A 27,854-nucleotide genomic window follows, 5' to 3' on the forward strand; every position below is an offset into this window, starting at 1 on the left:
CAAAGCAGGACCTTCGTTAGGGCAGCTGAGGTTTTAGAAAATGCTACCTCTTTTAAACCTTTTGGGAATTCAAATGCTTGATTCGTTTATGTGTACCTAACTCAACAAAGGCTTAAAAAAATAACTAGCCCTTTCTACAAAATACAAATGGTCATTTTCTGGATGACAGAGAGACTTGATTTAGAAGTAGTCTGCTTGAAGGTTTCCAGGGGTGTCCTCAGGTTGTGGTCAAAACCAGTCAAGATGGCAGTCATGACACTGTGATCAAAGCTCTGCCTGCTTTATATGTGCATTGTCATGGCCTCCATTTTGACTTTTTTGACCATACTCTCTGGTTATCCCTGAGAGTTTCAGAATTCAGACACTCTTTCCACGAGTAGCTGTGGGAAATGGATGGGACAGTGGTTGAACTTTGTAGCCCTGCTTACACACTGTGCAGTCACCCAGTTTGTGTGCCAAATGGGAGTGAGGCTGCTAAACATGGAAACAGAGGATGCTATAAGAGAGCTGGGGCATGGTAAGGCAGAGAAATCCTTTCACCCAGTGGGGTTGAAGTCAGCAGTGTCTAATTTGGGGAGAAAAGATTAGGGAGCTAGGTATAATGCTCATAGCGGTCCTGGGAGATGGGATCTAACAGCAGGAAATGAGTGTCGCTTGCTTACAAAGCAGTGAAGAAGCACACAATGACTCTGTAACTGTTCCAGGGCATCTGTGAAGATCTGCATGCAATGGATAGGCTGAAAATGCAGAACCGAAGCTGATAATGCTGCTGGTAGTAAAATATTGAGGTCCTGTCCTGGTGCCTGGAGACCATTAGGGTCTGGAAGGAAAAAAAGAGGCCTCATCTCAGCAAGAATCCATTCTGATTCAGAAGCCAACTGATACTGATTGTCATTGTGCTCCTGTGAACAGAAATGGCTTGCACCCTGGGTCCCCTTGGATTCAAGGCTCCTGTTTGAACAGCAGATGGATGTCATGGTCATGAAAGCCTTTGCACAATTACATCTTGTGCACCAGTTGTAGCCGTTTCTGGAACAGGAGGCCCTGCTGACAATCATTCTTGTTCTTGTCATCTCATGCTGGATTATTGCAACCTGGTTTAAATGGGACTGCCTTTGAAGGCCATTTAGAAGGTGCAACCCAGGTAGTTATGGGTGTGTCTAGGTCTCTTGATGTGGTGCCTCTGCTACAGTAGCTGCACTGGCTGCCAGTTACCTTCTGACAGTTTGCAATTTGGCTTCTTGTCACTTTTAAAGGTTGGTATGGCTTAGGGCCTCCATACCTCCAAGACCACCTGTTCTGCATGTCTTGTAAGATCAAGGAAAGAAGGCTTGTTAAGGGATCCACCATTAAGGAGCATCATCTTCAGGCATCCCACTGGTGATCTGGGACACCTTGTATACACCTTACCTTTAGAGGTCACCCTCTACTATAGAAGTTTCTTTGGCTATATCCTGTCACTTTCTCAAGAACCGAACTGTCTGAATAGTGATTTGAGTTCTCTTTTCCTTCCCCAGACAAAATGGGATGAGTTCGACAACTGCACACGTCTCAATGAGCGTCTTGACATTGTCAATCGATGGAAAGAAACTCTGGATAAATGCCTCACTGACATTGACACAGAAATCAATACCTTGAACCGAGTATGTGGTGGACTAATGTCTTCCTTACCCCATCCCATTCTCCAGAAAACTAGAAGCAGACGTCCCATGTTCTGCAGTTCTTTCCAAATCCACAAAGTCCAAAATTAAGGCTCCTGAATACAGAACACCAAACCAGATTCTGTATTCCTCCTGAATAGGGTTGGGCAGGAGATTTCATGCTCAAAATTCCTCGTGTGAACCACTGCTTGCTCATAAAAGGCCACTTTAAGCTCAGGGCATTTGCACACCTCTGGCAGGCAACATTGTGGTGGATAGAGCTAGCACTAACATTTTTGGAAAGTCTAAGAGCAGTAGCAATGATGAAATGAGGCAAAAGGGTTGAACGTTTTTTTGTCCTGGGTTCTGAGGTATGTCTGTAATCTAAAAACCAATGTTGAATCAGTTATAGAGATGAGAGGACAGTGTTCAAGTGTTTCATGGTCTCCAGTGCTGAGAGATTATACTAACAATTTTGACCAATAATGGCCACAAAGTTGGGGCTTGAGTGCCACTGTTGCCCTGCTCCTCTTCTAGACCACTTTTTCCCTGTAATGCCATGTTAAAGCTTCTTTCTCCTTACTGAAACATCTACTGCTGAGTTACAAAACCTCTCAAGTAATACAAATGTCAGCATCACTTTCCTCTTCCAGTAACATATTTATTTATTTATTGGATATATTTTTAGACCACCAAAGTCCCCAGTGCATGAGGAGGTGGAAGAGGGAGGTGGGAATGCCCTCTTTGCCCATTGCTTGACCTCATTGCATGGTGGGCAGCAGGTCCAGGTTTTATCCTCCATATCCCATCCTCCATTTCCTCTAATCCTGGAGCAGGAAAGTTTCCAAGACCTCAAGACACTTCTCTGGGGTTGATGGGGCAATCCAGGTTTCTTTGCTCACGTCTCTGTAGAGCAATGTTTCTCAACCTTGGCAACTTGAAGATGTGTGGACTTCAACTTCCAGAGTTGCCCAGCCAGCAAATCCTATATTAGAAAGTTGGTGGTGTTAGAAAGACAGATTGAAATACACTGCTATTGTGCACAATGCACTGGGCTAGAATGTTGCTGCCTAATATTGAGACTCATTGTGCAGTGAATTCATTGTTGAATTAAGACTTAGTTATGGGTATAAGCTGGACTTCAGCAAACAATTCCCCCCAAAAATTTAATGAGTCTACTGTCTCCACCCCTGTTCTGGCAGGTCCTTGGAGTGCTGTTTCTCTTCCTTACCATATTCTGGCTTCTCCCTTTTCAGATGAAGGAGGCAGCAGAACATGCCCTCCAAGCTAAAAACCTGCCATTGGATGTGGCCATTGAAAATCTCACTCTCCGGGAGAGTCGCCGAGCCATTGATGTAGTGAAAGATCAGGTGGAGGATGAGCTGCATAAAGAAGTGGAAGTGATTGATGCCACCAAGAGAGACCTTCAGCAGAAAGTCAGTGAGGCTTTTGAGCAGCTCTGGTGAGTCAAAAGATTCTAAGGAGCAAGCAGAACTTGTGACTGGGACCTTAAGATAGGTTCATGGACTGTGCATCATGAGGGCAAGGATCTTCTTTGTTCTAATGCAGTCTTATTGTTTTGGTTTATGGAGCTAACCTGACTCCTGGTGACCGGGAGTGAGTCTTTGCAGTTTTCTTGGCAACATTTTTGGAAATGGCTTGCTAATATCTTTTTCCTAGGGTTGAGAAGTACTGGCCAGCCCAAGGATATCCAGCTTGTTATGCCCAAGGCAGGAGTCTCAGCTTCTATCTAGCACTTTTAACCATTACACCAAACTGCCTCTCAGTGCAGTCTTGAGTTCAGTCCCCACCATCCCCAAGCAGCATGTTAGCTAGGAATTCTGGAAGCTGACATTCCAACATATCTGGAAGGCACCAAATTGAGGAAGGTGATCATATATGGTGTCATGTGGAAAGGATGAAAGCTGTTCTTCTAATGTAGTCTTGCCCAAACTGGCAAGCTCCAGATGTGATGACTACAACCCCATATTCCCCAACTAGTTGACAATTCTAAGGGTATAGTTCCACACCCATTAGATGAGAATAGGTTGGGAAAGATTTCCCTAGCTGGTTAAAAATTGCATAATCCTTGTACCACTCAACTACTTTCTTCCCTTCTCTCTAACCATACATTGTACCCCAGATGAAACTTCCCCATGCTTATATGGGACATTTCAAACTTTGAAACTATTGTTTATCTGTTGTGATAATACACAATATGTATAGCTTATGATTGACATGGTGTATTGTTAGAATTCTCTGAGCTAGGTTTTGGGGTTGAACTACATGTTCCCTGGGATGGTAAGGAAGCATTTGCAACCCAAAAACCTTGATCAAAGAAGGCTAACATCACAATGCTCTTTGGGTCTCCATAAAGCTTATGCTATTGGGAGGTATGCTGGTATTTGAAAGAAAACCAACCAACCAACCGATTTATATTCTCCCTTTCCAAATCTTTTTCAAAGCATAATTGGCTGAAAGCTATCATAAATTCTAGGCGAAAGCAAAAGGAAAGGAAAATAGAATTACCCCCCTATTCTCAAGCTTAGAACAGAGATACTTAATATTTTGGATGAAGTGAACTTATAATAATTATTTATCATAATATACTCTCCAAAGTATTTATCCTATCCTTGCATATTGCATTGGGTTGTTAACGATCCCCATATGCTTGAATGATAACGGTCATGATCCTGTTCCTATCATTTTTCTCCTTGCAATAAAATATGGAAACCAAAAGGTTATGGATATCTTCCATAATCTAGCATGTAGGTGCAATGTAAAGCTGATTTTAAAATCATACAGATTTTGGAACTCAGCTCCTCCTTGTATGCTGCATGCTGGGTTTAGCTTTCATTGGCTGAGTTCAGTGTACAGTGTACAATGTACAGTGTACAGTACTGTACTGAGGTCAGTGAACAGTAAATCTACTGGTTGCATTACCAGACTACTAAGGCTGGATAGTTTTAACCTTTGTGTCTTAGCATGTTTATGAATCCAATCTATTGGGCTAGTTTATGGTTTGGTGTATTGTGCAAATCCAGGAAAAGGGGGAATTTAGTAGCCCACTTACCTGTGATGTGCAAACCCAGACTTTGAACCACATGATGGATTCCTGGACCGAATGGTGAAATGATCTGAGTGCCAGCTGATCACTAGGCTGATGACTACATCCAACGGAGTATAAAAAATACATGGAGCCTGATCCCTCTTGTGTCTTTTCATGCCTGTCCATTGTCTTTCATTTTTCCTCAACACTCCTTGGTTTATCATTCTCAGCCTCTTGCAGGAGGCCCGCCAGCAGTTAAATTTTGATCATCGAGGGAAAAAGGAAGCCCTGGAGATCGACCAGACCTGTATTTCCCTCAACGTCAACTCTCCTAATATCTCCTACAAAGTCAACCCCACTCGGGTGCCAATTGGGTAAGATTAAATGCCTAGAAAGGGGAGATGGAAAGCCAGACAAATAGTGAATGAACAAACCATTGAGGTGAATTAATCCCACCTCCTTTTGGTTCTGCTCATATAGCAAAGAGATTTCTAGGCTTTTTGGTACCAGCTTTGTGGTGGAATTCCATCCGCTCTTCCACGCTGTGTCTTATGCAGCTTCTCCGCTGTGCTCTTTTAACTCTTGAGTGTTTTTACGATTCTGCATTTTGTTTCCAGCCATAAATCACCCTGGCTGCATGTAGCAATATACCACTGGCTGATTAAAACCTGTAAACGTAGACTGTAAGTGGGTTGGAATGTCACACAGTGGTTAATAATGCCTCAGTTGCATTACGCTCCATTCAGAATTTTAGGACATTCAACAAAAGTACCTTCCAGCCTGGAAGTTCTGGATCATCAGATAGGATCTTGAGGATCCAGATGATATTATGTAAGGTTGGGAGTTTATGTATTTATTTAGAAATATGTATGGCTGCCTATGTTATACAAGGTAATCCTAGGCTCACAATTATGTTAAATAAAAACAATAAATAAAACAACCCACCCAACAACAATACATAACCCAAGCACAGTGCTGTGACATCACAGAGATTCCCCATGCTCTTAAATTTGCTGGGCTTGCTTCTATTCCAACCCAAGGTCTAGGTGAAGAGCCAGGTCTTCACAGCCCTCCGAATCTCTGGGTTGAGTTATAGCGGTGTTTCTCAACCTTGGCAGCTTTAAGATGGGTGGACTTCAACACCCAGAATTCCCCAGCCAGCATGGAGCATAGGGGAATAGTCATGTTTTTAAGGCCTTTTTAAAGGCCAGCAAGGTCAGGGCCAACTGAACATCAGGGAAGAGATCATGCCAAAGGCAGGGATTGCCGCAACCGTGTCCAGAGGCAGTCCCACAAATAACCCAGGTCCTGTGCCATGTAGGGGTTTATAGGTGATAAAGGGACGGTCTTCTCCCTGTAGTTTCTACCTGTCCAATTTGGTCTAGTAGATTGGGGAGGCTGCAGATCCCATCAGCCAAGGAATGTCGTCTGTTGAGGACCAGAAGGCCTGCCTTCTCAGCTCAGGATGGCCCCAACGCTGCCAGCCTTTCATAAGGCTTTAAATCCCAGCCATGTGCCTGAGCCTGAGGCCCTGAAAGCATGAAGGGCCCCATTACCTGGTTGCAAACTTGATTTTTATGCAATTTTTATAATAACTCTCGGCTGCCTATATATATATATAATTTGGAAGGGTTTTCACGGTTTTCATGATTGAAATTGTTGCCGCCCAGAGTCACCTGGATTGAGATGGGCGGCTGTAGAAATGGCATAAGTAGATAAATAAATAAATGACACCTTGAATTGCACTCGGAAGCCAGAAGCTCGCAAAGTAGGGGCGATACATGGATGTGCTAATTTTGCACATCGGCACATCTTCCTTCACCGGTGTGTTGGACCTTGGGGAGAGGGAGTGAGGGAAGGTGGGTGTCTGTCTGAAAGCAGCATTAATTCTAAAGAAGCAACCAAACCAATGAACGTTTTGGCTTTTATAGAACCGTGACCCCAGAGCAGTGGGACCAGTTCAGTCAATACAACAAGGATCGGGCAGAGACGGAAATGAAAGCCGCGGCTGAGTTGCGAGAAGCCATCGCTCTCACCATTGCGCAGGTTAATCGCTTTGTTTCCAGTTAACTCACAGCAAGCTATTTCTTTCAGCCACTGCATAATAATAATACTTTATGGCTTCGCCGTTAGGCCACATCAGAATACAAAATACAGAACAGGAATAAGACTCTGCGTAACAAAGTGGAGTAAAAGGCAGAACTCAAAGGAAATAGAAATCGTATTTCTGGGTCCTCCCTACGATTTACCCCAGTCGGATCCATAAGTGCAGATCTCAGTTGTACTGCTTCGTTCAGATAAAGGGCTGTGTTATATATAATAGTTGGGTTCTGATTGCACTTGAAATATGTTGTTTTAATGTATGGATCCCAACAGGTCATTTGTCTAATACAATGTTTCTCAACCTTGGCAGCTTGAAGATGTGTGGACTTCAACTCCCAGAATTCCCCAGCCAGCCATGCTGGCTGGGGAATTCTGGGAGTTGAAGTCCACACATCTTCAAGCTGCCAAGGTTGAGAAACACTGGTCTAAAGTGTAATCCAAGGTATTAGTCTCTCTCTTTCTAATACAGTTGGCATTCAGTTAATATATGAGCTAAATCTTCTGTCTCTGAGTTTCAACCACTTAATCTACTGTTACGTTAGAGGTTATTATGGAATTATGGCAATAAATCTGTCGTGAAGGTTGCTTGCAGGAGGAGCAGTGCCTAAAATTTAGGCTGTAAACAGACCCTTTTATTTCATTTCATTTCCTAGGCAGCATTGTCGGTTAAACATTACATATTAAACACCAACCTACAATAATGGAATGATGTACTGAACTGTGGGATGAGGCAACATTAAATGCATCTTTGGCTTTAACAGGGAAGACTCAGGAGACCTCGAATAGGAGAGTTTTAGAATGCTTTATAGAAACTTGTCTGGAAATTTCAAACAAAATGCTACAGAAATGCGTGCTTATAGTGTGCTATTTGGGGATTTGAAGGGTTTTGTTTTTAACCTGTCCTTGAAGTCTGATCTTGATAAGAAATGGATAATCACTAAAACTTGGACGACTTTGGGCCAGTCACTCTCTCTCAGCCCAACCTACCTCACAGGGTTATTGTTGTGAGGGAAAAGGCAAGCTCTAAATCAAATAAATAATAAACAAATCAATACGTATTATCTTTTGTGTACTAGTTCTATGGCTTGGGAAAGAAACCAGAGAATGAAGAATTCCACGTGTGTGTGTGTGTGCGTGCGTCTATTTTTGTTTCTGAATTTCTCCCCACTGTTTAATTGGATATAGCATCATTCAGGCAGTCAATGCTTGAAAAACAGGAGTGTTCCGCGTAGTGAATGTACGCGGTTAGAACATATAATGCATACAATGCTTAACTTAGACGTGAAAGGCCAGGCTGAAATTTCAGCTCAGGTTTACAATGCGCTGAATGACTTCAGCCAGTTTCTCTTTCTCAGCCAAACTTATTTTACAGAACTGGTGGGCCTTGCTGAGAGTCTTTAAAGCAGTATTTCTCAACCTTGGCAAGTTTAAGACGTGTGGACTTCAACTCCCAGAATTCCCCAGCCAGCGCATGCTGGCTGGGGAATTCTGGGAGTTGAAGTCCACACGTCTTAAACTTGCCAAGGTTGAAAAACACTGCTTTAAACACTTGAAATTAAACATATTGCTTTTTTCTCTGTTAAAACCAGGTGTTAGTACTTCATAAACCTGCAAAACCTATTGAATCAAAGAAAGAAAGGGACAAGCGAGGATGTCTGTGAGGTCTGGTAAAATAAAAACAACTCAAGATGGCTGTAATGGTGCAAACTAAGCCCCTCCTATTTTTAATGATGCTGCACATAAACATGGGCAGTTGCATCATTGCGGTTTCCATCTTGACTTTCTGAACATACCCAGTGGCAACCCCTGGGAAAAATGGCTGTTAGCACTATAAAGCGATGAATCTCGCTTCTTTAATTACAGTCTCTCTGTCTATTCTTTTGGTCTGGGTTTTCCTTTCTAGACTGACAATGAGTTAGAAGCTCAACGTGTGGCTACCGAATTCGCTTTCCGGAAGAGGATCCATGAACTGGAAAAAGCTCTCGATGAGCTGAGATGGCAAGAAAAGAACGTAGGTCTTCGGCTCGGGCAGGAGGCCCATCAAATTTGTGAAGAGATAATTCAGAGTTTGCACATATAGAATGAATCTGGGTCAAGTTGAGGTTCTCCAAGGCTGGTAACGTGGATCAACTTTTGAGAGATGTCCAGGGGACTAAAGAAGGCATTGCTAGTTCTCAAGATTTCCCATAATGCTTCCTTTCCCTTTTTGTGAGAACTATACAGGAAAGAGGGAAGTTGGAAGATGTTGTTTGGGAATTCAACATCTGCTGCACTTCTGGTCCTCCTTCTCAACTAGGCAGGAAGGGAGCAGATTCTTCCCTGATTTGTACATTCCCTTCCCCAGGAAATACAGAATTGGGGAATTACTTGGAGCATCTGAAGATAGGCTAGGAATATATCAGCCCTTCAAGGCTAGGAAACCAAAGTTATGAATGCGAATACTACGTTTATTATAGGGTTACAGTAACAGAATCTTGCAAGTCTGAATGCACCTCTCCCCTCCCTCTCTTTATCTTCAAGAGAACTAGGGAGGGCCATGTCTAAGATGCTTTCCCAGACTTAATTTCTGCTTTGGATTCAGATGTTGTTATCTGACTGTTGTCTTGGTTGAGGTTCTTCCTCCTGTTCCTCAAGGTTATTCTCACCGCCCATTACAGAATATCACAGAATATCAAAGCACTTTTTAATGGCATCTCCTCTCTCAGTCTTGCACTCTTCCTAGGCCAGTTCTGCCTCTGTGGGAATCCATGCTACTGTCTCTGCATGGTTGAAACAATTTCCCTTTGAGACACTGAAGCACCAGAAAGCACATGGGTGGGCCTCTTTCCCATTGATGGAAACTCTCAGATTATCCCACCTTCTGGTTCCTGGACTCAGCCCAGCCCCCCCTCCTCCTCCTTCTCCCCCCTGCTATTATTTCATAAACATAAACATAAAATGCAGCAGAGGAACAGTGTTTTGGTGGCTTTGCAGCTTGTTCTCCCATGGCTATCACTTGGCTTTAGGGTAAATAACCACAGAAATGCAGGTAATATGAAATTAAAATTTGAAGGAAGGAAGGACTTTTTTCACTGATTGGTGAGTTGGATGGAACATATTTGACTTATGGTTGACTCATGGTCTTTGCAGTGTTTTGAGGCCAAGAACATTGAACACTGAACCGTGTCTGTAGGTTGGCTCAGGAACTAGAGGGTGAAAACACGGCAGCATGGAAATATCCTAAATGTTGCCAGTGTTCACATAACACACTAAGTAAGGCAGAATCTGGAAATGAATTTGCATTAATATGTGGATATTTATTTTTATGTCTGTTGTGCATCTCCTATCTTTTATTTCTCTATGCAAGCTCAGTAAAGGGTGTATTTTTCAATGTTTCATGCCTACCTCAGATTGTGCATGAGTAAACAATGACTCTTTAGAATCCTTCATTCTTTTTTATCTTGTGGTCTACCTGGAGTATTTTCTTTTTTTAAACAAAATTCCCTTCTAAAGGGCTGCTTTGATTTGAATAGCTCTGTATTTACTTCCAACAGGGAATCCTGGCATTTTAATACTTAAAAAGAGATACAATTGTTTGCTTATTTATACAAAGTTAGATTTTGTTTATCTCTTGTGAGATTGGCCTAACTTCCAAGGAAGGTAGTGTTGTACAATTCCTTCCCTCCTTCCTTCCTTCCTTCCTTCCTTCCTTCCTTCCTTCCTTCCTTCCTTCCTTCCTTCCTTCCTTCCTTCCTTCCTTCCCAAGGTGCTACCCCAAAGCAAGAGATGGGGCCAGACTGTGTAAGAGCCAGAGACAATTTCTAGGACAGGAAATGTTAGAGTTCCAGCCTTCCACTCCACAGGCTTAGACAGGGGTTAGCAAGTTATAAGAACCCAGGCTACTTAATTTAAGATTCAATATATTGTGCAAATCCAGAAAATGGGTTAATTCAGTGACCTCTTTGGTAAGTAGAGGTCTCAGAATGATTATGAATAAATAAAAGTTTTATTCATAAAATGAATGAAATAAGCATGAAATTACGAACAAGAAGTCAAAAGTAGCTAAGAAAAGCTAAATTAATTCTTGTGGACTCCTATTCCTTGTTGCCTTGTACCCTGCCAATATCATAAACCTCCATGTCTCTCACTTTGATCTCACTAATCTCCAACCTAAAATATAGTATAAAGAACTTCCCCAGCTCCTTCACAAAGTAACTTTGGATAGTGCAGCTGTTAATGAGGTAGGACATCAGAAGATGCTCCACACTTCCCTTCTCCAAATGGGGCATCCTCCAGCGGCATGAACATCAACTCCCAGAATTCCCTAGCCACCATAGCCATTGCTGAGAATTCTGGGACTTGAAGTCTATGCCTATGGAAGGCACTCATACTGAGGATGAGTATAGAGCTCTATACTGTTTACATTATATATGTAGCAATAGTTTCTCCTGAAGTCTGACACAAATCTTTCTTGGTCTTACTGCAGGAGCTTCTGTATGTGAAATTCATCCTAACAGTGAGCTGTAACCCCATTCCTATGTCTGCCTCACACATGGAGGTGGCATCATTTTTGAATCCCCAGAAAAAACTAGGGAATTTGTCACCTGTGCTTTCTACACTTTCTGCATGAAGTTTCTGACAACAAACCATGATTACGTGTCCCTTCCAGACATTGGAAGAAATTGCTGAGATGGAGGAGGACATTAGACGTCTGGAGGAAGATCTCCAAAGGAAAATGACCAGTCTGAAATTGGCTCACACTCGTCTGGAGACTCGGACTTACCGTCCCAACATGGAGCTTTGCCGTGACCAGGTACAGAATACATTCATTCATTCATTCATTCATTCATTCATTCATTCATTCATTCATTCATTCGAATTTATACGCCACCCATCTCACTGTATAAGTGACTCTAGGTGGCTTACAAGTAAAAAACAATAAAAACGATAAAAATCTTTACAAAAATATACAAAGGTAAAAGACAGAGAGAGCATCCTGAAGCCATCGACTACCCCCAGTGCTGCGAACCTCCATTGGATCCTGCAGAGCCAGGTCTTAACGCCCTTTTGGAATGCCAACAGAGCAGGGGCCAATCTCACCTCGGGGGAAAGATGTTCCAGAGAACGGGGGCCATGGCAAAAAAGGCTCTCCTCCTGGACCCTGTCACTCAAAATTCTCTAGACAACAGGGTCTGAAACATACCCTTCCTGCCGGACCAGGTAGGACGGGTTGATGTGATGGGGACAAGATGGTTCCTCAGGTAACCTGGGCCCATGTCATGAAGGGCTTTAAAGGTCATAACCAACACCTTGAATTGGACCCAGAAGCAAACCGACACCCAATGCAGCTCATGTGGCCGAGGTGTTATATGCGCAGCCCAGAGGCACCCATAACTGCCTGCGCCACCGCATTCTGCACCAGCTGCAGCTTCTGGATACTTTTCAAAGGTAGCCCCATGTAGAGCGCATTGCAATAGTCTAAACGAGAGATGACCAGGGTGTGAGTGACAGAGAAAAAGGCTTCCCAATCCAGGAAAGGGTGCAACTGGCACACAACATGGAGTTGAGCAAAGGCCCTCCTGGCCATGAGTGCCACCTGCTCCTCAAGCAGGAGTTGTGAGTCCAGAGTATCCCCAGATTAAGCACCAGGTCCATCTGGGGCAGTGCAACCCCAACCAAGACCAAAGATGGTAAGGCCCCAGATATGGAAAAGCCCCGAACCCACAGCCACTCCGTCTTACCAGGGTTCAGCTGAAGCCTGTAGTTCTCCATCCAGACCCCCACAGCCTTCAAGTCTGCGAAAGAACATTCACAGCACCACTTAATTCACTGGGATGGAGATGTATAATTGAGTATCATCCGCATACTGATGACACCTCATCCCATGGTGATGATCTCACCCAGCAGTTTCATGTAGATATTAAAAAGGAGCGGAGAGTGCACTGAGTCCTGCAGCACCCCACAAGGGGCCGTGGGCTGGACTTCTCGCTCCCTATCAACACTGATTGGGACCGGCCTTGGAGGAAGGAGGTGAACCAGCATAAAACTGTGCCCCCCACCCCCAGCTCCCTCAGCCGACCCAAAAGGATACCATGGTCGATGGTATTGAAAGCCGCCAAGAGGTCCAGAAGCGCCAGGATGGATGCATTACTCCCATCCTGCTCCTGCCAGAGATCATCTAAGAGTGCGACCAATGCTGTTTCTGTCCTATATCTGGGGCTGAAACATGACTGGAAGGGGTCCAGATAATGTATTTCATCCAGAATCCTCTGGAACTGCAGCGCCACCACCTTTTCTACCACCTTCCCCAAACAGGGGAAGTGAGAGACTGGATGAAAATTGTCCAGAATGGTGGGGTCCAGCGATGGCTTCTTGAAGAGAGGGCAAACCAGCGCCTCTTTAAAAGGAGACAGAAACACCCCCTCCCTCAAGGATGAATTAACCATCACTCAAACCCACCCACATGTCACCTCCTGGGTGGCCTTGACCAACCATGAAGGCATGGATCTAATGCACAGGTGGCTGACCTTACAGACCTGAGGACCCTGTCCGCTTCCTTGGGCCCTGTTCCCAGATAACTGGGCAAGTCTGCTCCCTAGGCATCTCCAAAGGAGCTGCGCCACACTTGGCCTCCAAATGGGAATGAATCCAGGAGTTTGGCTGGGACTTGGAAACACCAATTGCATTGAGTCTCTGCTTATGCACAAAGGCCGAGAGAGAGCATAACATTTCCCTGAAAGAGATGTAGGTCCAATAGATTTTGGATATAGATCCAATAGATAGATCCAATAGATAGATCCACAGGGCTTTTGTGGGGGACCCTAGCTTGGATGGATCCTAGCATCCACTTAGTTTAGATGCAAGAGGATTGAGGGTGGCTGGTCTCTGTAGAACGCAATTCCCTTACAGCTGGGTTGCTAACATGGAAAGAATTACGCTTCTCTGATAAGTCTGGCATTTGATATTTGTAAACCTTGAATTGCTTGCTTTCTGTCTCCTTGACCCCAGGTTCAGCATGGATTAACAGATGAAGTTCATCAATTGGAAGGCACGATAGCTGCATTAAAGCAAAAAATGGCACAGTCCCAGTAAGTTCTTCTGTTGCTTCATCTTCATCATGAAAGAAAATAAGCATACTTGGGTATTTAGGGTCAGTCAGGGTTGCCACTGCCATAGAAGACTTTACAGAATAATTCATTGGATTTCAGTTCTGGACCCAAATGCTTTGGAAGGTGCCTTTTTATAAAGTCTAGGAGCATCATCAGCAGATCTTTGGTCCTGCTGCTGCTCAAAAATGCCTTTTGCCCTGCATTGTTCTATCCCTTTCCAGAAGCAAGTGCAGAATCAGAATGCAGGACTCAAATGCAGAATAATCAAGGTTTCACTGCGGTGTTTATTAGATGGTGCACACTGGAGGGGAACCCATCAAGGGATAGTGAGAGACACCCCTTCTGCAGACAAAAGAGATGCTCCGATATTTATACATTCCAGGAAAGGGGAAGGGAAAAGGATGCATACGTACATATTCATATGACGATGCAGGCATACATAACTAAGCAATAGACCTCAAGTTACTTTCTGCCCCTTCCTCTACAAGGAAAACAATAACCTTAATGAGAAGAAGAAACAAATCAACTCAAGGTGCCAAATGCCAGGAAGAGCACATCCTTCTTCAAGACAGATACCTTGGTTGCTATGGGGATGTTGTGATAAGGTCTTTACAACCAGTTCATACCAGCTCCAAGGTTGCTGCATCATCTTCACAGCATCTTCAACTGGAAAATCATGTGTTGTTCACCCCTCCTACCAGTTTCCGTCGTTTCCAGTCTCTGTCACATGGCAGTACATTTTAGAGTATGACTGGAGTCGAAAGATTTTCAACCTTTAGTACCAACCTGTAACCATCCTCTCTTCACTTTTCCAGGGATGCGCTCGATGCCCTCTATAAACACCTGTACCGCATCCAGACAGATATTGCCTACAAGATGAACTCGCTGGTGCTGGATAGCAAATGCATGGATGGCAGGCGAAAGCTGACGGTTCCAGCTGAGAAATTTGTGCCTGAGGTGGACACGTTCAACCGCACTACCAACCGTACTCTCTCGCCCCTCAAGTGCCGGCACCTGGAGCTGGCATAGGATAATGCTGAGAACATTGGAGAACTTCCTGGGACCTGCCTCCATCCAAGCCAGGCTAATTAATACCTGCGTTGGGTGAGAATGACGCAAGTCATCTTCTCCTTGCCCCTTCCCAGAGTGGTGTATTTGCCCTTTATTTGATTCCCACAACTTTGGTATATTGCAAAAAAAAAAAAGAAGAAGAAGAAGAAAGAAAGAAAGAAAGTTTGATAACTAATAAAAAAGGCTTTCCTTGGCTACAGGTACTGTCAAGTCATTAAGATTCATGACTGGCTTTTGATGCTATTTGAGATTTTGGGTAAGCTTCAACTTGTGGATCGCTAGACATTTTGTTAGGAGCCAGGTGCTGGAGAAAAATCTGTAAGAAGGAACTCCTGAATTTCCATCCCATTTCAGACTTTTTTTCTCTCTTCTAAGGATGAGGTTAGTTTTGTCTCCTTAAGCAGGATACTAGAGTACTTCGGTCTCCAAATGTTATTATGGGTTTGCAAAGCCAGGTCAAGCGAATATGGACATGTTCAGCATTATTCAGCAAGACCCCAATACCCAGGAAACGGTGTATTTATAATCAAGCAGCAAAGAAATACAAGATTATAAATGTGATTGGTTACAAATTAATTATAAAAAGACGAAGTTTAAAATAGACCTGAGTTGCTTCGTTGTACCTGCTAAACGTCGAACCATAGTTTCAGCTACCTGGGGCTGCTCTGACCATCTTTCTCTTGAAGCTTAACCAAAAATATAATACAGAAACTATTCTTAAGTACCTATTTGCGTCTCATGCTTGCTAAGTATTTTTGCTGCTACATGTTAAACTCTTACTATGCTCAGGAGTCCATGCCAAAACATTTATGTATATTCAAATTGCTTCAATTCTTCCCGGTTACGTTGGTTGCAATTTGGCAAAGGTTGTCCCTCATCTGCCTCTCGTCTCACATCTTTCACCTAAAATTTGCTAAGAAAAGACTTGCTTGAGGAGAGTTTGTCATGGCAACCATACAAAAAAGCTTCTTCTGGGAAGTCCTTTGAACTTTACAGATTAACCGGGGGCAGTGTTTCTCAACCCTGGCCACGTTAAGATACGTGGACTTCAACTCCCAGAATTCCCCAGCCAGCCATGCTGGGTGGGGAATTCTGGGAGTTGAAGTCCACGTATCTTAATGTGGCCAGGGTTGAGAAACACTGCCCTAGAACCTGGGATTTCCCATCCATGTACTACCGAGGCCAACCCCTGCTTCTCTTTTTTTCCCCAAGATCAGCCAAAGAACTGCTACCAGGTTTCCAAGTGAACAAGGAAGAAAAATCACTTTTGAAGGCTGGTTTTAGGAGATAGGATGCTTAAATCAATGTGGCCAATTTAACGCTAAATGGTTGTTTCTCTGTGGTCCCCTCAGCCTCTGATGCAACAGGAGCGTTACTTAGTAGTCCCTTATCCAAATGGATTCAACTGGTTTAATTCCTGGATTTAAGCAAAGTGCTGGATTTTGGCACAGAGATTGGAGCCCGCAGAATTTACTCATTCGTTTCTCTTACTTGGCCACATTGTGACTTTAATTTGCTGGAACAAGTGGAATTTCAGATAATCAAGTCTCTGGATTTCCAGCAGATTTCCATACCACCTGGGGAGAATTAAAGCATTTTCTGCAGCTTGCGGGGTGCAAGTCAAGAAAGTCCTTGTGGCGGCCTGATGTTTATGTGGGTGGTGGGTGTTTCAACAGCCCCCTGCTTGGGCACTTCTGACATTTCCCCAAAACTGCCCTTGGACTTCCAGGCCCGCAGGCTTCTGCAACAGCAGCAGGAAAGCTTTGGGGGTCCAGCAGCGGAGGGCAGCAGCAGCAAAGCCTGCAGTGGGCAGAGCCATGACTTTCGGGGGGGGGGGAGTTAACGCTTTTCTCCCCTGCTTTGAAAACCTCATCTAGGGCCTCCTATGCACATTTTGCCTCCGCTCCAACTAGGGTTACCAGATGTCCGAATAGGCAAAGGAGGACAGGGACAATTGGAAAGGAGGACAAATGGGGCGGGGGGGGGCGTCCGCAACAAAAATTACAGTGAAAAGCTGCAAAAAATGTATATGCGTGACTTTTTCCAGCATCAGAAAGATGGGTGTTAAACTCGCAATCTTTTCAAGAAATCATTATTTTCAAGAACATGGGAGCCCAGAACTGGTCAGGCAGTTTTCAGTTTCACCCTAGAAATGTAGGATCTACAGCAGTGTTTCTCAACCTTGTCCGCTTTAAGAGGCTTGGACTTCAACTCCCAGAATTCCCCAGCCAGCCATGGCTGGCTGGGGAACTCTGGGAGTTGAAGTCCAGGTCTCTTAAAGCGGACAAGGTTGAGAAACACTGCCTACAGACTCCAGGGGTCCGGGTTGAAGCCGATGGCTGGAATCAAGAAATAGATTAATTCATGAATTAATTCGCGTCGGCCGAAGGACGAGGCGAGGAAAGAAAGGAGGGGGGTCACCAGACACGAAGCTGGACGGACGACTGTTGCGCAACCCGTCCGGAGAAACCAAGCCGACGAGACGCCGGGAAAGACCCGATGCTCGGGCCGCGGACGGAGGACGCGGGAGGGAATGGTGGGGCCTCGCGGCGCGGCGCACCTGAGGGAAGGTAGAGAAGGGGCGGGGCGGGGCGAGGCCCCGCCCCCGGACCCCGGCTGAGGCGCCGCAAGATGGCGGCGGCGGCGGCGGCGCTGATGCGGACACGCTGCCGGGGCTGCTTGCTCGGGGCCCTGCTGGGCGACTGCCTGGGCGGCGAGTTCGAGGCGCGGGAGGCGGTCAGCGCGGCCGAGCTGCTGCGCTTCGTGCGCGCCCTGCAGCCGCCGGCCCGGGAAGGCCGAGGCGCGGAGCAGGGCGAGGAGGGCAGCGGCGGCGGCGAACTGGAGGGCGGCCGCGCCTCGAGTGAGCGGAGCGGGCGGGCCTGGCGACCTCCCTGCGCCCCCTCAGCGTTTTGTTTTGTTTGCTGTTCCATCCCTTTGTTTTATGCTTAAACGCTTACTTTTGTATTTTGTATCTTATTTTCAAACGTTTCCTTTATTTTTGTATTTTATATCTTATTTTCAAATGTTTACTTGATTTTTGTATTTTATTTTAAAATGTGTACTTGATTTTTGTATTTTGTGTCTTATTTTTAATTTTTATTTGATTTTTGTATTTTGTATCTTATTTTTAAATTTGTACTTGATTTGTGTATTTTATATTTTATTTTTAATTGTTATTTGATTTGTGTATTTTGTATTTTATTTTTATTTTTATTTTTCTACTTTATATTTTATATTGTTTCTTTATTTTTAAATTTTATTTTCTGTATTTTATTTCCTTTTATACTTTTGTTTTTTTTACCATGTTTATATTTTATTTCATTTTCTATTTTCTATTTAAATGTTTGCTTTATTTTTTATATTTTATCTTATTTTTTATCTTACATTTAGTGTTTGTTGACTTTATTTATTAGGCCTAAGACTCTGATGGCTGCTTTGATTCTCATTCCCTTCGTGGGGGGGGGGAGAGGGGGGCAGAAGACCCTTCCAGATCAAAGGTTCAGGCTGCTGTTGCTGGCCCTGCGTCTCTTTTGACTGTTCTCATATTTATGATGAGAATTACGGCTTACTAGGATGGATGAGAGCGTGTTGTGGTTAAACGCAAGCGGTAACATTGCATCACAAATAAGGCAGGAATCACTGTCTAGATTTGCAGGGAGGAACAATTGCTGTGGTTTCTAATAGTTGTATTAGATATTAGATATTATACATTTAGTGAAAACATGCTTGCAAATAAGGTGGTAAGCATGAACGCGTTGATGTCATTTTGCCAAATAAATGTTTCATAAACGTTTGCTAAATTAGTAATATGGTGTGGTAGTATTTGCAACTAAAGTTACCATATTAATGTCAGTTTGCCAAATTTATGTTCATTAAACATAAACTGGCAGAGTGACTTATCATTGTGACAATGACCTCCTTATTGACAAGGAGAAAGTATTATACCGCTGTTATTAGTGACACTACCATCATGTCATATGACACAATAATCACACACTCTTTGTGGTTGAGGTTAACATTAATGCAGTTATTGCCAGATTGCATCTAATAAATAATAACATTTATTAACTTTTTAAACTATGATTAGATTTTATTAAAATTATTAGATTTTTTAAAATTATAATTAAACAATGATTTTATAATGTAAAAATATAATTTAAAATATAATTAAAACATAAATATAATTAAATAAAAATGTTTAGATTTGATTAAACTTCCAGTGTTTAACATGACAACATTGTAGCCTAATTCACAAGGAGACGGATGAGTCACTTAGTGACCACAATGGTAGAAATAGTTTGCCCTCTTCATTTTGTTCAGCTTTTCTTTCTCTGATTCACTTTTAGCAGTTGAGCTAAAAAGAAAAATAATGGTAACATCCCAGTTTCCTTTTAGTAAACAGCCAGTTTATGGACTCCAAACTGCTTTTCAGGGTTCCCGGTTGTGGATAACATGGTATATTTGATCCAAAGCCTGTAAAGCTCCCTTTGGCTCTTCATACTAAATTCAAGAAGATTCTTTTTCAGTGCCCAGATGTGCAGAGGCCTGGTGACGGAGTTTCATATTTACTCAGGCCTCTGGGCACGTCTTAGCCTTTAGCGTGAGCCACTGAGTGGCTGCAAAGGGCTATTGAAATCAAGAAGGAATAAGAGATAATAAGGTCCTTGATGCATTTGCCTGTGAAAGAGAGAACATATGTACGGGTGAGTGTGCGCGCATAGATATGTGTGTCTCTCTCTTTCTCTGGGTATAATATATATTGTTTTCTTGTTTGCTCCCTAGAAATCCTCTATTACAGCGATGATACAGCAATGGCCCACTCTGTGGTTAGGTCACTATTGGCCAAGCAAGATTTTGATGAAGTGGATATGGCAAAGCGGTAAGGCTTGTGATTAGGTAGAGGTATGAGTTTGATGGCATGAAAACCAAGTTTGTGTGGTGTGGGCTTACTCAGCTTTTAATATACATGAGATGCTGCCCTAGATGGTTTTGCTTGGTATGGTGGGGAAAGTGAAGCAGGCCTGTCTGCTTTCAAGGAATAAACAGTATCTCGTTCCCAGACCTCCTTTGTGTTGTGCAGAGAGCAGAGAAACATCCCAGATACTCTTTGATACCTTGAATTCTCATCTGTTCAAGTCCCACCTGCTGCTACGCCTGTATTTTATGAGTCTGGGTGGAAAGTAATGTTGGAACAACTATAAAGTACTCATCAAGAGTTGGCTGATACGAATCTACCCTTGCACAACACACAGAAACGAGCCAACCACTTTTTAACCTGATGTGTTATGCAAATTCAGGTGATTGAGCTAAATCATTGAAATCTCAGACATCATCTTGATGGGTTAGTATCATCAATTAATATATCCATACGTGGATTAAATGAATCCTCCAAATAACATTCTTAGTGCTTGATCTTAGTAAAGCAGTTTTCTCCTGTTGTTAGCATCTTTCCAAGCCAGCAGAATGTAAATGGAGTATTTTGTAACCAAGGTCTTCTCCTGGCAGGTTTGCTGAAGAATACAAGAAGGATCCTGACAGAAGCTATGGAGGTGGTGTGATTACTGTATTCAAGAAACTCCTTAGTCCTAAATGCAGTGATGTGTTTGAGCCAGCAAGACAGCAGTTTAATGGGAAAGGTTCCTATGGGAATGGTGGTGCCATGAGGGTTGCAGGCATTTCATTAGCTTACTCAGATGTCCAAGATGTAAAGAAGGTGAGTTAATTGTTTTAGGTTCCATGCCTAGTATTTATGTAGCATTGAAATTATTTTACATACAGCAGTCCTGTTTGATGTAACAAGCTAAGATATGCCAAGTACAGAGATCAAGAGACAATCAGTTGTCTCTTGATTTGTATCACCAAAGTAGCTAGTTTGGAACCACATGTAAGGGGCAGTCCAAGGGTTTTATTATTTCTTGTTCCTGTTTCGCCTACCGTCATGGGTGGGCTGCCAATATTTCTGGGGAACTGAATGCCATTGTAGCTACTGTTAGGCTTGCTTTGGGGTGGAGACTCTCAAGGAATGCAGTCTTGTGAAGAGCATGTGAACTATCCTTTTCCTGGTAAATATTCTCAGAGAAGGAATAACATTGAAACAGTTGATGCCTAGTGCCAAGAAGTCTAGGATTGGCATCAGATGTAAACATTAGGGAGCAGTATTAGAACAGACTACAGATTTTTTTTTTCCAGAACCATAAAATTAGCCATTAAGGAATGCTGTGAAATTCAACAGTGCGTTGAGTTATGAAGGAGATTTAGACACGTTTATGGAGGCGGTGTTCATCCAAGATGTTTAACGAAGTAAGTCATACTTTGGATGTTTCTAGATTGAATGCACATTGCACTTTTCCTTGAGCACACATCCTGCACATATGGCCTTGTTTAGGTGTTTCATCTGAGAACCAGCAAGCTAAACGTGCAAGAGATGTGCATACCCAATAACGTAGAACCTTTTTTCAGATCTGCTCCTTACATACCCTTAATCTGTTCAGAGCTCTTTTGTACAGATATGAAAACAGGACTATTTTTTATCGAATGTATCTATATGCTTTCCATTAATAGGTTCTGTCCTTTATTTTTGATTGAATTAATTTTCATCAGATATTATAGCCTTTCACATTAGGATGACTAGCACTGAAGGCCTGGAATGAAGGTCTGTCTGTATGTCTGTCTGTCTATTTGTAACTCATTTTCCCTGTAAGTTCAGGCAAACAAGAAGTAAAGTTTAATACATATCTCATTAATGAGGCCTGTTCACTAAGCTTTGGGTAAGACTTTACTGCCTGGAGAAGCTGGCTTGGTACAATCATATGTATATGATGGAAAAATCATAGAAATTATATTAGAACCCGGGTTCATCCAGTGAAGCTGAATATGAGAAATTCAGAAAGCAATTTCCACAAGATATGATAGCCACCATCTCAAGGGGAATTAGACACATTCATACAGGATGCATCTCCCCTTAGTTATTAGTCTTGGTTCTTTACCTTCAGCCAAATAGTGCCAGTTGGAGCAGCTATGGGAAAAGGGCCTTCTCTTTCCTTGTGCATTAGGTTAATTGACACTAAATACAGCAGGTCCCGTCTAGTCAAAGATAGGCACGAAGTCCTTGGATCAGTATATGCTTCCCTAGTAGTTTTGTTACTGCTTTCTTTAAAAAAAAAAACACTATAAAGATTCTGTTTATAGATTTATTTTAAATCATTTAAAGAATAAAATAAACCACTACACAAAAGAAAAAGAAAATGAGAAAAGAGGATAGTGGATGGGAAATAAAATATCAGTAAATAAGCAGTATTTACAATTGTCATAAAATTTAAAATTCATCGATTAAAGAATTCATTGACTATATAAAACTAAATTTATTATCTTGAGTGAAAATTGCAAATCACTATGAAACTCTAAACATTAATAGTTAGATGGATATCACCACTGTTTGACATTATCTAAAATAAATGCCCATGGCCTTATGAAAAGAAAGAATAAACAATTTAAAAAGACTAAAAACAATCAGTAAAAATAATATTAAGTTCTAGACTCCCTCCCATTGTCCCTGACTGGTGATTACATCTAATTATTTATAAACATTAGCATTGCTTCTGGTTACTATTTTGACATTAAATAATTTGCCCTTAAAAACCATACTTTAAGTATGCCTTGTTGTGGGATTGTCACTATTTTCTATCTGCTGTCAACAATGGCCAAAACAAGTATTAAGGTAGTAAAGAAAGCCTTCTTTCCACTAATTTAAGTTTTCCTGTCTTTTCTAAAACAGTTGTTTTCTGTCTTTCCAGTTTGCTAAACTGAGTGCTGAGCTAACCCATGCAAACTCCTTGGGCTATAACGGAGCCATCTTGCAAGCCTTGGCAGTCCATTATGCTCTCCGTGGGGAGTCAAATCGGGACAGATTTTTGGAGCAGCTGATAGGCCACATGGAAGATGTGGAAGCTGATGACAAGTCTGTTGCTGATGCACGAATGTAAGTATAGGTAGTCCTCAGCCTAATGACCATTTGTTCAGCAATCATTCAAAGTTACGGCAGCGCTGAACGAAGGGACTTAGAACCAGTTCCTGAAGTTATGGCCGTTGTGGCGCCCCTGCGGTCACGTGATAAAAATTTGGGTGCTCGGCAGCCCACCTGCACTTATGACTGCAGGGGCACTTCAACTCCCCCCATCCAGCTATCTCCCCCCATCTATGCCCTTTTGGCCCCCTGTACTCCACGGCCCCTGCCACCCTAGCTTGCTTCGCTATCTTCTTGCTCCTGCTGCTGGCCAGGCGTGCCTGGCCTGGCCCTTAGCGGGGCAGCTGCTGGCTGCATGAGGCTTTCTTCCCCAGGTCGTGCACGGTGGTTTCCTCATGAGACCTGGGGAAGATGCCTCATGTGGCTAGCCGCTGCCTCGTGAAGAGCCAGGCGGGGCATGCCTCGTCAGCAGCGGGAGCAAGAAGACAGTGAAGGTCAGCTGGGGTGGCAGGGGCTTTGGAGTGCAGGATGGTGAGGGTGGCTAGGGCTGGCCTCCAGGGGTGGCTTCAGCTTTGCGCTGCACTGCAACTTGGGCTTCTTGCAACCCTGTGCCAAGAAGCCCCTGAGCCGCAGCATGGCAAGCAGCTCCAGAGCCGTGCAGTTCTGGGGCTGCTTGCTGCCGTGCAAGGCAGAGTGCAGGGCAGCCAAAAAGGGCAAAGATGGTGGGGAACAGGCAGTTGGGGGGAGTTGAAGGGGAGGTAGTCCCTTACCTTACTGAGGCTCTGGGCTGGGAGGGAGAAGCTGGGAATGGCTTGGATCGGGGTGGGTCCTTGCCTAACGACCCACGCATCGTAGGGTTACGATGGCAACCGGGACTGCCCGGGATTGCCATTGCTAAGCAATGCTGTCACATGACATCGCACTTTATGACTGCATCACTTAGCGACAGAAATTCCGGTCCCAATTGTGATTGTAAGTCAAGGACTACCTGTAGTATCTACATTTACACTTGGTTGTAACACAAGGGGGTGGCCCACAGAAATATTTCACCTCTCTGTCTTCTCATCAGGCTGGGCTATGAGGATCGCCCCTTTTCAAAGCGTTTAAAGAAGATCAAAGAGTTTTTGGAACAGGGTACTGTGTCCAGATCAGACGTGTTACTAGAATTAGGTAAGTGCATTCCTAAATAAAGGAATAACTCCCCCTTCGCCATTTTGCAAGCAGAAAGGCTGTAGTCTCTTTAATAAAAATAACTTAGATATGACATCTTCAGTCAGAAGCATGGTGAGCTAATGAACAAAAGCTTAATTCCTGATCAGAATAAAATGACCATCGCTGCAACATTTATATGCCTGTGGGAAAGAGGAGCTAGGATGAAAACAGGCAGGAAGCTTGCAGCTTTATGCTATATTTATTTGGCCCATTAAGCTCCATTGTAAGTTCCTTGTGATTAGGGACGTAAGTTCTGCATTTAGAGGAGGTATATCTCCAGTTATCCGATATTGGGGGCCAGTAATAACATTTGTGTAATGTTGGCATAACGTGCTTGTAGATTTCTCCAAAGCTTTTGATTGTATTTATTTGATGTTGTGTTGATTTGACCTTGGTGTAGAAGTTTTTAACAGGCCCCGTTCCTACTGTTTGGCTTTTTCTTTACCCCACCTGTGAAAGTGGAGACCTGTGCCTTGTACCCAGGACAGGCAGTTGTGTAGTTCTTGTTTGGCATTAATATTGCTGCTGCTGAGGGAAGGGCACGGAGGGCCAAGCCCAGAAGTCGTTGCTGCTGCACTTCCATTCTTTCAGTAGCCTTGGAGGACTTGTTATTCTAGATCATTCCTTGGAATGTGAACAAGACTCAGTGGGCATTGGCACGTATAACTCTTTTTTATACGTCTTCTGGTCACTTTGCCTTCACTTGTGGCAGAAAACTAGGTGCATCTGTTGTCATCTGCTAAAGGTAATTGAATTTTTTGATTCGATGCAGGAAATGGCATTGCAGCTCTGCATTCTGTCCCCACGGCGATCTACTCATTCCTGCGCTGCATGGACTCTCACCCCGATATCCCCGAGGGCTTCAACTGTCTGCAACGGACCATTATCTACTGCATCTTACTGGGTGGGGACACAGACACGATTGCAACCATGGCAGGAGCCATTGCAGGGGCGTTTTATGGGGAAGAGCAGGTGCCCCAAAGTTGGAAACATAGCTGCGAAGCCTTTGAGGAAACAGAGAAGCTGGCTGATGGCTTGTACGAACTCTACCACCAGCAGGCTTGAGGCATGAATGAGAATTTGGCACTCAGTCATCAGATCTGTATTTTTGCATCGTGTTCCAGAGGAGGTGAATCATGTCTACAATAGGGGAGTCTGTCTTCCCCCAAAGAATGTCTAGGCCATAGTGAATGGCTGCCTGCGAAAGGATTCTGTTGAAGTAACACACTCAAAAGTGCCAATTCTTTTCAGCTGTATAGGCACTGTTGACCTTTCCTTTGATCTTTGCTGTTTTTTTCCTGATTTTGAAATTTTTGTAATTATGTCTTGGTTAGAGTCTAAATTCTCCCTTAGTTCATTATACTGGGGTTCTCTGTACACCATATGGGCTTCAGGACAGTTTGCCAAGCAGGTCCTCTCCCCAAAGGAATTGAAATGGGACTATGTTTGGACATAGTCAAAGGACAAGTATATAAATGTTACCATTTAACCAACTATTAGATTGGGAATTCATCAGGCAGAACTGCACAAACTGCTTCACATGGAACATGTGTCTTTAATACCAGAAATGTGAGCTGGCATTAATAAATTTAGAACTTTTTAAAAAACCAAGGTGGCTGCACTGTACATCAAAGGACTGGATTGTATGATGTTGTTATTTCTGTGTTCCCTTATGCATCAAAGAAAATAGGCGCTACTGTGAGACTAGGCTGAAATTGACAGTTGTGGCTCTAACATAAAAATGAACCAAGCACGTATGCAGAGAGGACAAAGCCAGAAATCTTGTCAAAAGAGCCCTCAGAAAACAGATGAGACAGAACCATGAGCCCAAGGATATGCAAAAGAAGTGCCTTCAGAAAATGGACGAAGAGTTAGGTGCAGAATCCAAGGAACCGTAATCCTACCAACAGCTGCCAAATTTACAAATCAATGAAACAAAGGCTGTTGAGAATGAAAAAGGGTCCGGGGGGCACACCAGCTCTTTGAGTCGTTCTGAGTCCGGACTTGGTGGCTTCTGTTCCTCTAGCTCAGTGTTTCTCAACCTCAGCAACTTTAAAATGTGTGGACTTCAACTTCATGCTGGCTGGGGAATTCTGGGAGTTGAAGTCCACACATCTTAGCTGATGAGGTTGAGAAACACTGCTCTAGCTAGTGCTTGGCCAGCTTAGCTAAGTAGAATTTGGGTAAGGGGGTGGTGAGTGAGAATGAGTGAGTGTGGGAGCAGCTGTATACTTTAAATCAGTGAAGCTTTATTATGGCTTTAAATTCAGCAGGTATCCCAATAGAACTTTGATTGCCACGGTGCTCAGTTGAAGGGTTTGTGAGGGAACTGTCCCACTGTCAACCATACAGTTTTGTATGTACCATCAGCACCTACCTAGGCCACCAAGGTAGGAACTTAAGGGGGGCTGTGGAATCCATGTGCCCTGACTGGCTACATGAGTAGAGTGAGTGACTATAAGTTGAGCCAGGGTATTTTGTAACACTATGCCCAACCAGGCCACCTTTGATAGCACCAGGCGTATGGGATGGTGTTGGCAAGAGAGGTATTAAACCCATCTCTGCAAACCTCAGTTGATACCAAGGAATTTGTGTGGATCAAAGTGCATTGGAAGCTTTGATCGTGGAAGCCAGAAAAGGCGTGCTGGGTTGGTCAGGTACACATTTTTCACTGCACAGGTGTGCTTGGGGCTGCCTCTAGCGCCAGTTTGGTTAGGATGTAGAGGCTGTTAATCAGGCTTAATGCATTTTGGCAGCTGAAAAATGAAAGTATAATTAGCAATCAGTCATATTACTTGAGGTTAATGTTATACAGGGCAATCAAATTAATAAGCAGTTAACAAACTATGGGGAATTTAGCAAAAATATTTGAGGCCAATGGTATACGAGGCAATCAAATGAGTAACAGTTAATTGTGGGGAGTTTAGTACAGTCATTTCAATTAGGAAAGGTGAAGGAGTTCAAGGGGAGGGGTTGAGAAGTTATTTTCTTTACGCAGGGTTCAGTTACAGAAGAAAGAACAAAAACTCCCTTGCCACAAAGGAAGCAAACCTTATTGCTACAGTTGAAACGGATAGATGCGTACACAATTTAGCATTCATACACACACGCTATGCTAAATTGGACCATTAATCCAGAGGCAACTTAGAACCAAAACAAAGTTCTGAATAAACTACTGGACTGAAGACGGAAAGAGGAAAACAAACCACCTTTTCTTTGTGGCTCTGGAGTGCACTCGCGCAGTTTTGGTCCTCCAAGATTGGGGTTAGATGGATCCTCCAACAGTTGAGGGGAAAGGAAGATCGGGGTTCCTCTCAGTAGCTGCTTGTGGGTTCTCTTTGGCCTCCTGAAGCTGTGGTTCTGGAGATGGGACCTAGACCAGTTCAAAGGATGGACATTGGCATAGTGCTTCCCTGTCTGATCTGAACCCAGCTGATCAGATGTAATGGGCTGCGAGAATAACCTTGAGGAAGAGCTGCAGCCAAGGCAATGGTCAATGAAGAGAAAACTCAGCCCAAAGCAGGAATGGAAATTGAGAAAACTTCTCAGAAGGGACCCTCCCTAGTTCTCTTTAAAGGCGGGGAGGGGAGATGCACATCCAGAGTTGCAGAATTCTGTTATTGTAACCCGATAATAAGAGAGCCAGTTTGGTGTCGTGGTGAAGGCACCAGGCTAGAAACCAGGAGACTCTGAGTTCTAGTCCTGCCTTGGGCACAAAGCTAGCTGGG

At 43.5% G+C, this 27,854-nt stretch overlaps 2 protein-coding genes across 3 annotated transcripts in view; both read left to right on the forward strand.

Annotated features, from left to right (window-relative positions):
- The window catches only part of TEKT2 (tektin 2), a 19,713-nt gene extending 4,071 nt beyond the window's left edge, over window positions 1-15,642 (forward strand). The window contains exons 3-10 of the mRNA XM_088140252.1: window positions 1,518-1,643; window positions 2,897-3,102; window positions 4,920-5,063; window positions 6,621-6,735; window positions 8,696-8,803; window positions 11,441-11,584; window positions 13,780-13,859; window positions 14,696-15,642. Of these exons, the coding sequence (XP_087996378.1) occupies window positions 1,518-1,643; window positions 2,897-3,102; window positions 4,920-5,063; window positions 6,621-6,735; window positions 8,696-8,803; window positions 11,441-11,584; window positions 13,780-13,859; window positions 14,696-14,909 (1,137 nt within the window). The 3' untranslated portion in view covers window positions 14,910-15,642. The remainder of the gene's footprint in view (window positions 1-1,517; window positions 1,644-2,896; window positions 3,103-4,919; window positions 5,064-6,620; window positions 6,736-8,695; window positions 8,804-11,440; window positions 11,585-13,779; window positions 13,860-14,695) is intronic.
- Window positions 15,643-17,241: 1,599 nt separating this feature from the next.
- Window positions 17,242-25,737, forward strand: ADPRS (ADP-ribosylserine hydrolase). Of its 2 annotated transcripts, none has more exons than XM_088140255.1 (6): window positions 17,242-17,487; window positions 19,734-19,830; window positions 20,457-20,664; window positions 22,745-22,929; window positions 23,984-24,084; window positions 24,899-25,737. In XM_088140255.1, exons 1-6 carry the CDS (start codon window positions 17,451-17,453, stop codon window positions 25,189-25,191), a joined length of 921 nt encoding a protein of 306 aa, XP_087996381.1. In that variant the 5' UTR covers window positions 17,242-17,450; the 3' UTR covers window positions 25,192-25,737. The 2 variants fall into 2 exon arrangements, with proteins under 2 accessions (XP_087996381.1, XP_087996380.1); XM_088140254.1 differs by lacking the exon at window positions 17,242-17,487 and adding an exon at window positions 17,527-17,811.
- The last annotated feature ends 2,117 nt before the right edge of the window (window positions 25,738-27,854 follow it).

This window comes from Python bivittatus, unplaced genomic scaffold (assembly GCF_059951505.1).
Source record: "Python bivittatus isolate LINGU-HERP-01145 unplaced genomic scaffold, Pbiv_v1 ctg000260_np1212, whole genome shotgun sequence".
Lineage (NCBI taxonomy): Eukaryota > Metazoa > Chordata > Lepidosauria > Squamata > Pythonidae > Python > Python bivittatus.

Coding starts and splice junctions, on each gene's coding strand:
- ADPRS (XM_088140254.1), top strand. CDS start 17,583: ATGGCGGCGGCGGCGGCGGCGCTGATGCGGACACGCTGCCGGGGCTGC. Junction 19,831..20,456: donor GAAGTGGATATGGCAAAGCG/GTAAGGCTTGTG, acceptor TTCTCCTGGCAG/GTTTGCTGAAGAATACAAGA. Junction 24,085..24,898: donor AGACGTGTTACTAGAATTAG/GTAAGTGCATTC, acceptor GATTCGATGCAG/GAAATGGCATTGCAGCTCTG.